The sequence below is a fragment of the Lepidochelys kempii genome, chromosome 10 (genome assembly GCF_965140285.1).
Source record: "Lepidochelys kempii isolate rLepKem1 chromosome 10, rLepKem1.hap1, whole genome shotgun sequence".
NCBI classification, from domain to species: domain Eukaryota; kingdom Metazoa; phylum Chordata; order Testudines; family Cheloniidae; genus Lepidochelys; species Lepidochelys kempii.
In genome coordinates, this window is record NC_136389.1 from 24454388 (window position 1) to 24468614 (window position 14227).

The window sequence follows — 14227 nt, forward strand, 5'->3', positions numbered from 1 at the left end:
ATGTTATGTTTTGAGAGTTTAGTTGTTTTTGTCTAAATATGTTTAACATAAAGATTAACAATTTATCATCACCTTCTTTGACTATTGCCAATTGTAGTTGGCAGAAAATGTACATGTAAAAAGATATCAGAAAATGTTTTTTCTAGCCAGTTCACTGGGTTACTTTGGTAAAGACTGAATGCGGAGAGGCTCTAATAACTAATATTTCTATCTGACATCAAACAAGCTCCTGCATTCTCAGCTGTGTTGTGTATTTTCACCTGTGTCATGGAGAGATTAAACCAAAACAAAGGGAAAACTTCCCAAATCCAGGTGAAGATGCAAGACATGGCTGCAAGAATGTAGGAACTTTTAAGTATATTTGTGTGTGTGCCTACAAATGTATACGTGTATTACGGAAGCAGTGGTCGCAGTTTCATAGTTAAAACTGTGTTGAGTTTTATACTTAAAACAGAGATTCAAAACCTTTGTATATGGAAGTGTGTGTGTGTGTGAGAGAGAGAGAAACACACACACACACACACACAGTTTCTGTTTTGGGAAACTACAGTATCCCTGTACTGTGTATTACCCTAAATTACAGGCTCCACCTCAATGAAGTTTCTATACACACACATATGGTCCCATCACTGTGATGTCTGCTCACAGTAATCTTACTCCCACTTGTAATTTCTCTGTTGACTTTAATTGGATTCTTAGGGATCTTTAAACAGACTCTCTCTTTCCAGACACAAACATTTCTATGCCCTTTGCCCTCTAAGCAGACTATTCTCTTTTCTATAGATGTATTTGCTGTAGACTGTAACTACATGTAGCTAATTGGATTTAGGGATGGAGCATAAATCAAATTTTTCAGACCTGTCTCTGAACTATTCAATAGCTCCATCTTCCAGGTTACATAATGCAGAGTTCTAAAGGGTCCTTCTATAGTGCATTTACTGCTCAATTAAATGGATGTCACTCGGAAAAAAAAATCACATTACCACAATGGGAAAAGAGATTTTAAAAGGAATAGTAGAGAAAAATTACTTGATTCTTCCCATGTTGAATACTAGCCCAGAAGTGCTTGTGTTATGAGACATGAAATATGGTGCCTTCAGCAGGCTGCCTAGAAAATGGATACCTGTAACTAAGGAAAATAGTTAAACCCATGCACTTCCTGGACATAATCAGAAAGGATATATCACCAGCAGTGTATAAAAAAGTGCAAATTACATCCAACTACATTATAGGTAGGCTTAAAAGGATTTAATTTTTATTGATAAATATCAGTAACTGTTAATTTCGTGACACACAGACAAAAATATCTCCATCAATAATAATCAAAATGTACATTAGGCAAGGGAAGAAAAATGCTGCTTGAGAACTTTTTAAAGCTTATGGCAACAAGTAGCAATGCTCACTAGTTCTGTTTAGTACTTCCATTTATGTATTTGACAATATTTTGCATAGCCTACATTTTGGCAGTTGTTATGGCTTATTCATGCCCAGCAGGATGTACACTGGCAGAGAACAAATGGCACTGAACACAAAGATTTGTGTTAAGACTTCAGAATGTTGGATCTTCTGTTGGAATACCTTTTTATATTCCTATTAAGAATTAATGGTAACAGTTCTTCTTGATGGTGATAACCAAGAATTTACGTGGTCTCCTTATTAGTGCTGTACTAAGTGATGTAAGAGGCTTACTGACAGCTGAAGCGGTACTTGTCAGACTCACAGGGTCCTCACATAGGAGTTGTCTGTTGTGCTTGTAGGCCAGTGTGGTTAACTGTGAATGGAAGCTGAAATAGCTGGGATGGAGAATGGAGAAAAGAGGAAATAGCTACAGAGCAGCTGAGAGTGGAGAATAGAGAATGTCCTATGACTAAACCCTTATGTCTTGAACCAGAGATAAGTGAAGAACAACTCAGCTGGACTCTTTCCTGTAGTGCACAGTCTGATTAGTAGAAACAATCTCCTCTTGTTCCTATAACTGATCACAGTGATGACCAGATTGAACTAAACCAAAGTCCTGGAACTGAACAGCACAGCTTTCTCCTCTCCCTGTAAGGAATTGAAGCAAAGCCTTGTTGCAGTGCTCCTTATTGTAGGGCCAGATTTCTATTGCGATGCTTTGTGCTTCTGAAACCAATCCTAATGGCAAATTTGTCATACTACAAATGCCTCTGCAATAGATTGGCTCTGGGCTCACCTTCATGTGCTTCTAGCCACATGGAGTGTGTTCTCCTGGCAAGGAAGTAAATCCTTTCACAATTCAGCAGAAATGAAGCTGAAACTATTGTCAGGCCCTAATCTCTCCTGGCCTCAAGTGTGGAAAGGGGAGTGAAGAATGTCCCTGCTGGTCTTCTTCTTTTCCCCTTTGTCGTCTTGAGAGGAGACAGTCTCTGAAAGTGCCCTTTGATAAACTAGCAACATCCCGCATGCTCTGCTCTCCTTTTTTGTTGAGGGAGGAATAGAGGAACCCTGCAACCCTTCACTAGGGATGAGGGAGAGGCATTTAAGGATTAGGCTATCTGGTGGAGGAAGACCTGGTAGCTGCGGTGGCAGGCTATAAATTTGTGTTCATGTGTCTTGATTAGAATCCCCTCTTAGCAGGTCTTACAGCAGAGCGCTTCCATTGCCTTTCATATTGCTGAGCATGCAGCATCTCATTCACTCATTGACTAGAATTATATGTGTGAAAACATTCTATCATTTTCTTTTGTGCAATTGCTCCCTTTCTTATATTAAAAAGGGTGATTTTTTCTGGAGATTTCTTTAGATGTTGGTTTAAAAATCATATACCATCCTCTGAAATGAGCCCTAAGTACTCTGATATTTATACTTACTTATAAAATACACTTAATTTTGCATCTTGATATTTTATCCTACAATACTAAACCATTATTCATCCACCAATACAGGTTAGTATTTTGCATTGAATAGTATCTCCATGGATTTGCTACCTTCACTGTGCAGTTTATTATGCAGAGCCTTTCTCCTGGTTAGATGTTTAACTCAGATAATTCTCGGAGCATATTTTTTTTCCAATTTAAATTCTAATGGTGCTGGAATTGGTCTGTGGAAAGAGAAAATTGTTATAGCACCTTAGTGATTTATTTTCTTCTTAAAAGGCCCTTTGGCAAATATATGCTAATTAAGATCAACAAACTTGTAAGAAATATACTGGTAATAAATGCGCCTTTCCCCATGTTTTAGATTGATAGCTAAAATACCTATTTTCATCAGAATATATTATGTTTGCGCATACAAACGGCACTCTATAAAATGTTAGCTTTCCCATTGCATTGATATAGATCTAGTTAAGCTACATTTTAAACCAGCAGAACATGTTTCTTGACCCAATATATTTCCAGAGGTCCTTGATGGAAGACTACTACCAATGTACGTTCATCTCCCCCCAAGCACTGCACTCCTACTGCTACACTATTGAAAAGCTTTGAAGTTAATTCATTCATAGCTGAGAGAGATCATCCCCTGCTTTTGAGGTTCTACATCCAAATGTATTACATATCAAATGTAGTTTAGGTCTTAGAGAATATAAATTAAAATAATGTTGCATCAGAATAAACAGGGTCAGTGTAGTGTACCTTTGTCAGTGATACCAATATACATCAATCAAATTGATTTTTTGTGTGTGTCTTTTTAAAAGACAAACCCAATTCAGCTCAACAGCAGATTTTCAGACTTGATTGGAGGGTGAAGTTTCAAACTCCTGTTAAATCAGTGGGTTTCATATAGTTAAAAATCAGGCATAATCAGGTGTTGAGAATTGAACAAAAAATCAAGTCTGTGCATTATCGCATTGAATTGCAAACCATTGTGTAATTGCATACAAATTGCCCAGCTTTGGCAAAATATTTCCCTGTATAGTAAATGTTCAACTATTCAATTATCTACTACCCAAGATGTTTGTTCAATGTTTGTAAAGTACTTAAGTCCCTCACATGAAACCTTTTAAGTGCAAAGTGTTGTTAATAATAATAATTAATAAAAATCTGATTAGAATGGCAGTCCAACACTTGCCAACAATGGCAGTTTCCCCCAATAAAAGTTTAAAATGAATCAAAAATATGGCTTAAATATGAACAGTTTTTCCTCACTGAGTTGATTCTCAAAAGAGTTACAAGATCATATTTAAACCCAAATTAAAGTACATTATTCATAGATAGTAAAAACAAACAGTGGCCTCTGAGTAAAGATACTTTTAAAAATGGCCATATATTTTGAGAGAGGTTTTTCGAAAAACCTAACGTCCCTAGCACCATACCTTGAAAATAACTTTTGCATATTTCAGTTAAAGTGGAATGCATCCAAGCTGGGGATCACTACTTTGCAGAGGGTATGATCCAATACACACACAAAGCCTTAATGCCAAACTTACAAATCAGAAAGACTACTCACGGTCCATGGTATCTGCAGTTTTCCAAATATAATTGTAGCAGGTAAAATTTTACAGGCAGAGTGATTTTGGAGACTGAGTTTTATTGAAAGTCCCCATGGGACCTAAGCCTTTTGAAAATTTTGCCTAGTTTGTCCTGCTTGCTATATGTAGCCCCATATTTGCTATCAATAAGGTTAATATTATTCAATGTTTATGCTAAAGTCCAAATTAAATTGGCTTCATTGCTTTCATTAGGATAATCCATTAACTCTGCCAAGTTTTGGGTAATATAGTAGAAGCAGTGCTGTAATTTAATTTCTGGGCATTTATTTCTGTTTCTAAAAACTGGAACATTCTGAGCCAGTATCCCAACAGCAAACATCTTGTTAGTTTCAAGAGATATCTATTTTTTCAAAGTCTTGTAATGGACAGACCCAGAGTCTGCATCATCAGAGGGTCAGTTCTATTACTGCTTGCAGCCTTAAAGGATTAAACAGCAAGGCATTGAAAATAAAACGTATTGTCAGCTATTTAGACCAAATGAGAGTTCTTCCTTTGTGCAAACTCAAATCTATCTTTGCAATAATCTTTAGAGAAGGGATAATATTAAAAACATATTCATCAAGCGCCAAAGGCTTGTCTTTCATATCTGGCTATATTTAGTTATTTACATTTCTCTTATGCAATAAGATAACTAAGTGATTAGCTAATACTCTTCTGTATTATTTGAACTAGAAGCTAATGACAGAATGACTGTCTTGGTTATAAACAGAGGTGGGTGTAACCTACAAAGTACAAAGATTTGGATATTATTTTAACATACAGGAATGTGTGGTCTAATGGTATAAGCATAATAATAGGAGCCTGGAACTCCCCAATTATAAGACATCTCGGACGCTAACTAATCCCAGTTTTGACTTTGGTAAATCACTTGGGCCCTGATCTGGGAAAGCAGTTACATGCTTAAAGTTAAGTATGTGCTTAAGTTCCTTGCTGATGTAGGAGCCTTCACTTTTCTGCCTCAGTCCCTCAGTCTGTAAAATGAGAATATTTATCTACTGCACAAGGATGTGGTGAAGAATAAATGTTTGAAGATTTAAAATAGTATTATTTAAAACTCTCATTAGTACTATCATTCAGATTCTTATTAGCAATACTATAATTCAACTTAACATACAAAAATGCAAACCAGAAAACTTCCAAAGTTAATTTTAATATTAAATCCTTCCTACATTTTAACTAAATACTTCAATTCTGTAAAAACTAAATATGCATGCCAAATGAAAAATAAATAAATTAGAAAAAAATGTGATTTTGAAATTCAGAGCTGTGGCTGATTTACATAAATTGTGTGTTTTCATTAAAAACTTATACTGTTCAGCCATCATACTGCTCAGAAGTCTAAATACCATGTGAAGATGGGAGCTGTTCACTCATGTGTCTAGTATCTTTGACAGAGCAAATCCAGTGACTGTGCTAACCAGTTCTTAATTAGAACTAGCAATATCCAGCCCAAACATTCCTTAAGAAGGGCAACCTGCAGGCATTTTCTAATTAACATTACACATGATCTGCCCTTCTCAAGTCACCAGCAAGATTTCCTCAGCATTTTTCTATCACTTCCTCTCATCATTGTCCCCTCCTGCTTCAATACAGTATAGACTGACAGCAGCTTGTTGCTGTTTGCCATGCTGGTCAGTGGAGAGCTTTCCAATAGACTGACTAATTCCCCGATACCACAGAGCCCAGTTGAAGTCAATGGGACCTTCTGTGTGTATAGCAGTACATCTGGATGGGTCTGTATGACTGAGACCTAGGAGTGTGTCTTACTCGAGTCCACTGATGAACAATGCTGACATACAATGGTATCGCTAACTTTCAGGTTAGTTAGTTAATAAGTTACTCGGCTGACACTGTTAGAGTAAATCCCCTACCTCAAAGTGGCAGTTGTGATAGATACTGGGCCTAATTTTGAGGGGAGCTCAGCACCCCAGAGTTTGCACTGACTTGATCTTCAGTTGTAAGTGATCAGCACTTCTTAAAAATCAGCCACCCCTCCCCTTTTTTTTTTTTAACTCTCCTCCTCAGGCAATAACTGTAATTGAAACATAGAACTCTAAACTATGAAACATTTTCTTTAATCCTCATCTTTATATGAACAAATAGATTCCAGTTGGCAGCTTTTGTAATTACATTTCCACGTATGACAGAGATTCAGCAGAATCATAGGAAGAAGCAGTGGCTTGCCAAACAAGAAACCCTTTAAAATTATACAGAATGTTGTCTCTTCACGTAGCTATGTCTACAAGTGCACTGCTATATTCATGAGCAGGTAAATCCACAGAATCCCGGCCATGTCCTATTTCTATTTTTCTTACTGGTGTGAATAGACAGGTGGGAGGTAGACGTAGGGTTGCCAACTTTCTACTTGTACAAAACCAAACACCCTTGCCCCAATCCTGCCCCACCTCTCCTCCGAGACCCTGCCCCTTCTCCGAGGTCCTGCCCTTGGCTCACTCCATCCCCCCCCTCTGCCGCTCGGTCTCCCCACCCTCACTTACTCGTTCATTTTCACGGGGCTGGCTCAGTGGGTTGGGGTGTAGGAGGTGATGAGGGCTCTGGCTGGGGGTGCGGGCTCTGGCATGGGCTGGGGATGAGAGGTTGGGGTGTAGGAAGGTGCTTCAGGATGGGATCAACTGGTTCAGAGAGTGGGAGGAGGATCAGGGCTGGGGCAGGAGGTTGGGGCATGGGAGGGGTTAATGGCTCCAACTGAGGGTGCAGGCACTGGGATGGAGCTGGGGATGAGGAGTTTGGGGTGCAGGAGGGTGATCCAGGTTGGGACCGAGGGGTTCAGAGTGCAGGAGAGGGATCAGGGGTGCAGGCTCTGGGCCGCACTTTCCTCAGACAGCTCCCAGTAGCAGCAGCAGCATGTCCCCACTCCGGCTCCTATGTGGAGGCACAGCAAGGCAACTCCATGTGCTGCCGCATCCACAGGCACTGCCCCACAGCTCCCATTGGCCCCGGTTCTTAGCCAATGGGAGCTACAGAGCTGGCGCTTGGGGTGGAGGCAGAGCACAGAGCCCCCTGGCTGCCCCTACATCTATGAGCAGGAGGGGGGATATGCTGCTTCTTACAGGAGCCACCGGGAGCCTGCCTTAACACTGCTGTGCTGCCGACCGGACTTTTAACGGCCCGGCCGGCAGTGCTGTCTGGAGCCGCCAGGGTCCCTTTTCGACCGGGCATTCCAGACAAAAACAGGGCACCCGGCAACCCTGGGTAGATGCTGCTACTCTGTGCAGTTTGAAATTCTGATTATTTTTATTGCAATGTTCGCCCTCCATTTGATTGAAGTTTTAATCCTTTTGGAACTCTCCCAGTACCAGCTGGCAGAGTTCATAAAATGGTTTTACCATGGGCAAAAATGTACAGAATGTCTGTGTGCTAACACACCCAAGCATGGACACCGCTGCAAATGGGATTACATGCTGTCACTCGGCAGACAATCCCTTTTTGAAATGCAGCTCTGTCATACAGATATACAGGATTATTTTCATGCACGTGAAGTTGTTTTTCTCCCAATGGCCTAAATTCATGGATGGAATCACATGGGGATAGGTTGTATTTTGTCAAGTTTTAGGCCGAAACTTTCAAAGTAGGATACAGAAATCAGGCTCCAAAATCCCCTTGATTTCGAATTGGGCACCTATTAGGCTCCTTTGAAAATTTTAGCCTTAGTGTATAAGAGGCAGCCATTCTCACACTTCCTTTTAAAATTCAGCATTATTGATCTGAGTCCCTGTGCATCCCAGGAAGGCGGAAGCACAAACTGAATAGAAATTAGGCCGGGGAGAACATGTGCTTAAGTGCTGCTCTGAATGGGAATGGATTTAAGCGTGTGCTTTGCCTTGAACTCTTTGGAGGGGGTGATGGTCTCTTATACCTTTGTTTGTACAGCATTTGGCACAGTGGATCCCTGCTGGAGCCACTGGACGCTACTACAATACAATTTAATAGTATGTGGGATGGGTCTCTACAAAATTAAATATAAGTAATTTATGTCTTGAAACAGGAGAAATAAATGTTTCTAAGAGCAGTATTAACTTCTACTGCACACTCTGATCCCCATCAGTAAGGTCACAGAATGACTCATGGCCACACAGCTGAGCCAATGATTTTGCTCATGTTGGGAATGGGTCCCTTGAATTTTCTGAAGATCCTCTTTCTGCAGGATTTTCAGGCCAGGTGCCCGATTCTCCACTCGAGTCAATTAAGAAGAGCTTCACTTAAGTCACTGCAGAGAAAATGGTGTAAAGCCAGAATGACAACAGGCCAGTTCTCCAAAAGGTGCATCCCAGTAGTTTTGGGGGGATTGAATGTTGTGGGTTTTGTGTTGGACGTCTGCGTGTCTGTAGCTGGGGAAATTGAATGCAAGACTGAATTTGCGTAATTCATACAAAACTGAAACTTCAGTAGCTATCAGATTGTGATCTCTATCCCTCAAATTGTCAGTTTTCAATTCGAATTGAAATTCAATTCTCTTTGCTCTTTGAACTATTAGTTTAATTTTTAAAGATGACAAAGCAATAATAGTATTTATTCTTTTAATTTCTAAAATTGTAGAAGTATCACCAAACCCTACTTTGCTTTCATGAGTCTGGCCTGACAGATTGTACTGTTACTTCCAGCCTGTTTTTTAGAGAAACAAATGTTTGTCAGATTCATGGTTGTTATTAAATGGTTTTCGCTAAGTTAGGGATTGGAAAAAATTCCTGGGATGTATGCTAAGTGGCTTGATAGCTTATGTGTATATTTTATCATCATAGGGCTCAGGTAAACCATGCAATTATATTTGAAGATACAAAGCAGTTATAAACAGTCTGAAGAGGGAATGCTATAAAAAGAGTTCACAAAGTATTGAAGTAATACTTGATGTTTGGATAGCAGAAAGAGTCAAGATTAGTTGAGGAGACACAGATATTGAGCCTGATTTGAATCTCTATTATTCAATTTTAAATCAGGACTTAACCCCACTGAATTCACGTAAGTGACACTGGTGTAAAACTTTTGTAAGATTGATCAGGATTGGGGCCATTACCTTAGGAATGTGTGTAATTTAAAAAAAATTAAATGAGGACAAATTTTTAAAACAATTTAAATTTAAAATTTGTCTTGAGTCTTCAAAATAGGCAGAAAATGATAGTTTACATTTATTCTAAAGTTAGAGGCTTTGCTTGCTTGCTTAAGCTTTTAAGGCTATTGCACTTCTAAGTAAAACAAGTTAGAATACATTATTTGTAATGAGAAGTAAAACATGCACAACTGGAATTTGTGCTTGCCAAATATGACATTAGGGCTGGCCATTTTTACAGGTCACAGAAAAAAAGTGAGATGGTTAGTTCTTTACCTCAGTCAGCTCTAACAATGATTTAATAAATGACTCTGCACTTTTGACAACAGTAAAAATATGAGAACATAAGAAGGGCTATGCTGGGTCAGACCATTGGTCCATCTAGCCCAGTATCCTGTCTCTGACAGTGGCCAGTGCCAATGCTTCAGAGGGAATGAACAGAACAGGACAATTTCAAGTGATCCGTTCCCTGTCATCCAGTCCCAGCTTCTGGCAATCAGACGCCAGAGCATAGGGTTGCGTCTAATAGCCGTTGATGGATCTATCCTCCATTAATTCATCTAATTCTTTTTTGAGCCCAGTCAAACTTTTGGCATTCGCAGCATTTCCTGGCAATGAGTTTCACAGGTTGACTGTGTGTTGTATGAAAAGTATTGTCTTGTTTGTTTTAAATCTTCTGTCTATTAATTTCATCAGGTGACCCCCCCCCATCTTTTGTCACGTGAGGAGGTAAATGAGTCTTCCCTATTTGCTTTCTCCATTCCAGTCATGATTTTATAGACCTTTGTTATTCCCCCTTCATCATCTCTTTTCTAAGCTGAACAATATGTCCTCTTAATCTTCCCTCATATGGAAGCTGTTCCATACCCCTAATAATTTTTGTTGTGCTTCTCTGTACCTTTTCCAATTGTAGTATATCTTTTTTGAGATGAGGTGACCAGAACTGTATGCAGTATTCAAGTTGTGAGCATACCATGGATTTATATAATGGCATTATATTTTCTGTCTTATTATCTCTCTTTCCTAATGGTTCCTAACATTTTGTTAGCTTTTATGACTGCTGCTGCACACTGAGTAGATGTTTTCAGAGAACTTTCCACAATGCTTTCAAGATCTTTCTTGAGTGGGAACAGCTAATTTAGACCCCATCCTTTCATATGTATAGTTGGGATGATGTTTTCCAATGGGCATTACTTTGCACTTATCAACACTGAATTTAATCTGTCATTCTGTTGGCCAGTTTAGTGACATCCCTTTGTAACTGTTTGCAGTCAACTTTGGACTTAAGTGTATTGTCTGCAAATTTTGCCACCACACTGTTATCCCTTTTTCAGATCATTTATGAATATGTTGAATAGCACAGGTCAAGTACAGATCATTGAGGGACCCTGCTATTTACTTCTCTCCACTGTGAAAACTGACCAGGTACTGATCGCTCTTATCCCATGACTGCTTATTTTGCCTACGAGCCTTTGTTGTTGGACCTTGTCAAAAGCTTTCTGAAAGTCCAAGTACACTATATCGACTGAATTACCCTTGTCCCCATGTTTGTTGACTTCCTTAAAGAATTGGAGAGGCATGATTTCCCTTTACAAAAGCCATGTTGACTATTCCCCAACATATTGTTTTCATGTGTGTGTCTCTGATTATTCTGTTCTTTACTACAGTTTCAACCAATTTGCCTGATTCTGAAGTTAGACTTACTGGTTTGTAATTGTCAGGATCAGCTCTATATCCTTTTTAAAAATAAGGATTATGTTATCAGTCATCTGGTACAGAAGCTAATTTAAGAGAGAGGTTATATTCCAGGGTTGTTAGTGCTGCAATTTCACATTTGAGTTCCTTCAGAACTCTTGGGTAAATGCCATCTGGTCCTGGTGACTTATTACTGTTTGATTTATCAATTAGGACACCTTAATCTTGGACAGTTCCTCAGATTGTCACCTAAAAAGAATGGCTCAGGTGTGGGGATCTCCCTCACGTTGTCTGCAATGAAGACCAATGCGAATAATTCATTTAGCTTCTCTGCAACAGCCTTATCTTCCTTGAATGCTCCTTTAGCACCTCAGTCGTCCAGGGGCCCCACTGCCTATTTGGCAGGCTTCCTGCTTCGGATGTATTTAAACAAAAATGTTGTTAGTTTTTGTGTCCTTAGCTATCTGCTCTATTTTTATTTTTATTTTTTTCCACCTTCACTATTATACCTTTATACTTTACTTGCCAGAATTTATGCTCCTTTCTATTTTCCTCACTAGGATTTGACTTCCAATTTTTCAAGGATGCCTTCTTGCTTCAAACCTTCTCTTTACTCTAACCATGGTGGCATTTATTTGTCCTCTTACAGTTTTTTTTTTTTTTGGTGGGGGGTGGGGGGAAAGGTGGAAGAGGAAACAATACATTTAGTTTTAGCCTCTATTATGGTGTTTTTAAATAGTCTGCATGCAGCTTGCAGGCATTTCACCCTTGTGACTATTCCTTTTATCGTCATTGTTGTGTAGTTTCCCTTTTTGGGGTTGTGGGCGTACCATGAAGTTAAATGCTACTGTGGTGGCTTCTTAGGCATTTTTACCCCTACAAGGGTTTTAAATTTAATTACATTATGGTTGCTATTACTGAGCGGCTCAGTTATATTCACCTATTATACAAGGATAATATTCTGATGAATTGATAATCAGTCAACACTTGTAATACCCAGAGAATGCTACTGCAGAGATTTCCAGATTGAGGCCTGTCTGCTGGTTGCTAAGTCCCTTTAATACAACTCTCTATTGTATTAGTGTTAATTTGTTACCTAGAAGGTGGCATTCTTAATAAAAATGCCAAGCTTTGAGGTGTGTATTTTGCTGAAGAATGCCTAAAGGGGAGAGGTGATGGTAAGTATTGTTTTGTTTCAGAGAGTTATGCCAATAACACTCATATAAAATTGACAGACGTACATTTTGTTCCTAGATAGGAAATTCTTTGGAGCAGGGACAATTGCATGTGTTTTAGATAGCACAGTTGGGGGTGCCTATTGCTACTGTAGTGCAAACATAAAATATTATTTTCAAAATGTTGACAATCTTATAGCCAAGGTTTAAATAACAAATCAATGTTGTCATTGAGACTAGCAGACCTTTACCTACATTTTTCCTCTTAAAATTATGTATCCTTAGTTGACTTGACCCTACTGGTTTCTCTCTTAGTGTGTCAGCTGAATATTTCTAAACCAATTCTGATGGAAAATTAAGACTCTTTCCAGTATAGTTTGTTACAACTATGTACCACTCCCCTAAAAGTTACATCTCAAACAGCGACAGCCCCAAGCAAGCAGATGTCAGCAGTGTGTGTGTCTCCATGTTTCAGGTGGGAAAATGGGAGAACAAGACTCTGAGCCTGACATATTCCGTATGGCCAAGATTTAGTTCTTTCGCAGACAGTGACCCTGATGACAACCACTTGAGTATTGTTACCCTGGAGGAGGCCCCCTTTGTCATCGTTGAGGATATGGATCCTTTGACAGAAACTTGTGTAAAAAATACTGTGCCATGCCGTAAATTTGTCAAAATTAAGTAAGTACAAACTTTTCTTGGGAAGTACTTTTGTTTTCATATACACCTGCTCTTTAGCTTCTTTTTCTTCCCATCAACTCTCTCCCTTATGTCTCCTATTTTGCATTTTTTAAATATATTTCAGTTTTCTCTATTTCTTTGTTTTGTCCCACTATTCATGTCTTTGTACAAGTTTTTCCTTTGTTATGATTTGGACTGTTACACACTTTAGCTTCTGATTAATGTTATGTAAATCATTAAATCAGTGTCTTGATAATAAATTCACAGCAAATTCTCAAATCATGAAGACTTAGTCATTGAGTTATATGGAAATAGATTACACTACTGGGGAAAAGGTTATCATTTAACATGAGCTTTTAAAACTGATTTTAAAATGTCCAGCCATGTTGAAATGTTACTGATTCGATTAATCCTCTGACAGTGGCAGATATTGAAAAGATGCATTTTTTTGTATAATATGCCATAAAGAAAGCTCTGTGATACAGAATGCCAGTGTGTCGTACTTATCAGTGTCTCATATTTACCAGGATCTAGTCCCACCTCTGCCTGTGACTTTCTCTGCAGTATTGGGCTTGTCACCGAGGCTGAACCAGTGCCCATAGAAGTTAAATGGGAAAAAAAATCTAATTGATTTCAATAGGTGTTGAATCAGGCCCTTAACCAGGCCATGCCTCTGTCTATGCAGGTGCAAAATGAGTGTAATAATAATGGCATTTACCTACTTCACTGGGATGTTATGAGGTTCAACAATGTTTGTAGAACTACTTGAGATACTGGGATGAATGGTGTTATATACAGATTCATCCAGAGCCTCCTGAAATCAATTAAAGTCTTTTGATTGACTTTAGTAGGCTTTGATCAGACTCTAAACTTGTTGTTGCTGTTTTTATATATTCCTACAAAACCCTTAGGGTTACCATGTCGTCACAGGATCCACTCAAAGCTACTGTGGGGATTAGCTCTTTCCATGTCCGGGGCCTCTTCTGTTGCTCCTTGCACACCAAACCTACTGCTCACACTCTCTCTCTCCTTGTTTGTGGCTTGGCCTTCCACCCAGGTCGCTATATATATTTTCCCCTTCCAGGGTATCAAAATCTTTCCTTGCTTGCAGTCTCTGGCAGTTTTCCCATTCATTACCCCACAGTGCCAATTCCTCAGTGG

At 39.1% G+C, this 14227-nt stretch overlaps 1 protein-coding gene across 1 annotated transcript in view; it reads left to right on the forward strand.

Annotated features, from left to right (window-relative positions):
- The window catches only part of LOC140918344 (glutamate receptor ionotropic, NMDA 2A), a 220538-nt gene that overhangs the window by 200437 nt on the left and 5874 nt on the right, over positions 1-14227 (forward strand). The window contains exon 5 of the mRNA XM_078854476.1: positions 12861-13066. Within this exon, the coding sequence (XP_078710602.1) occupies positions 12861-13066 (206 nt within the window). The remainder of the gene's footprint in view (positions 1-12860; positions 13067-14227) is intronic.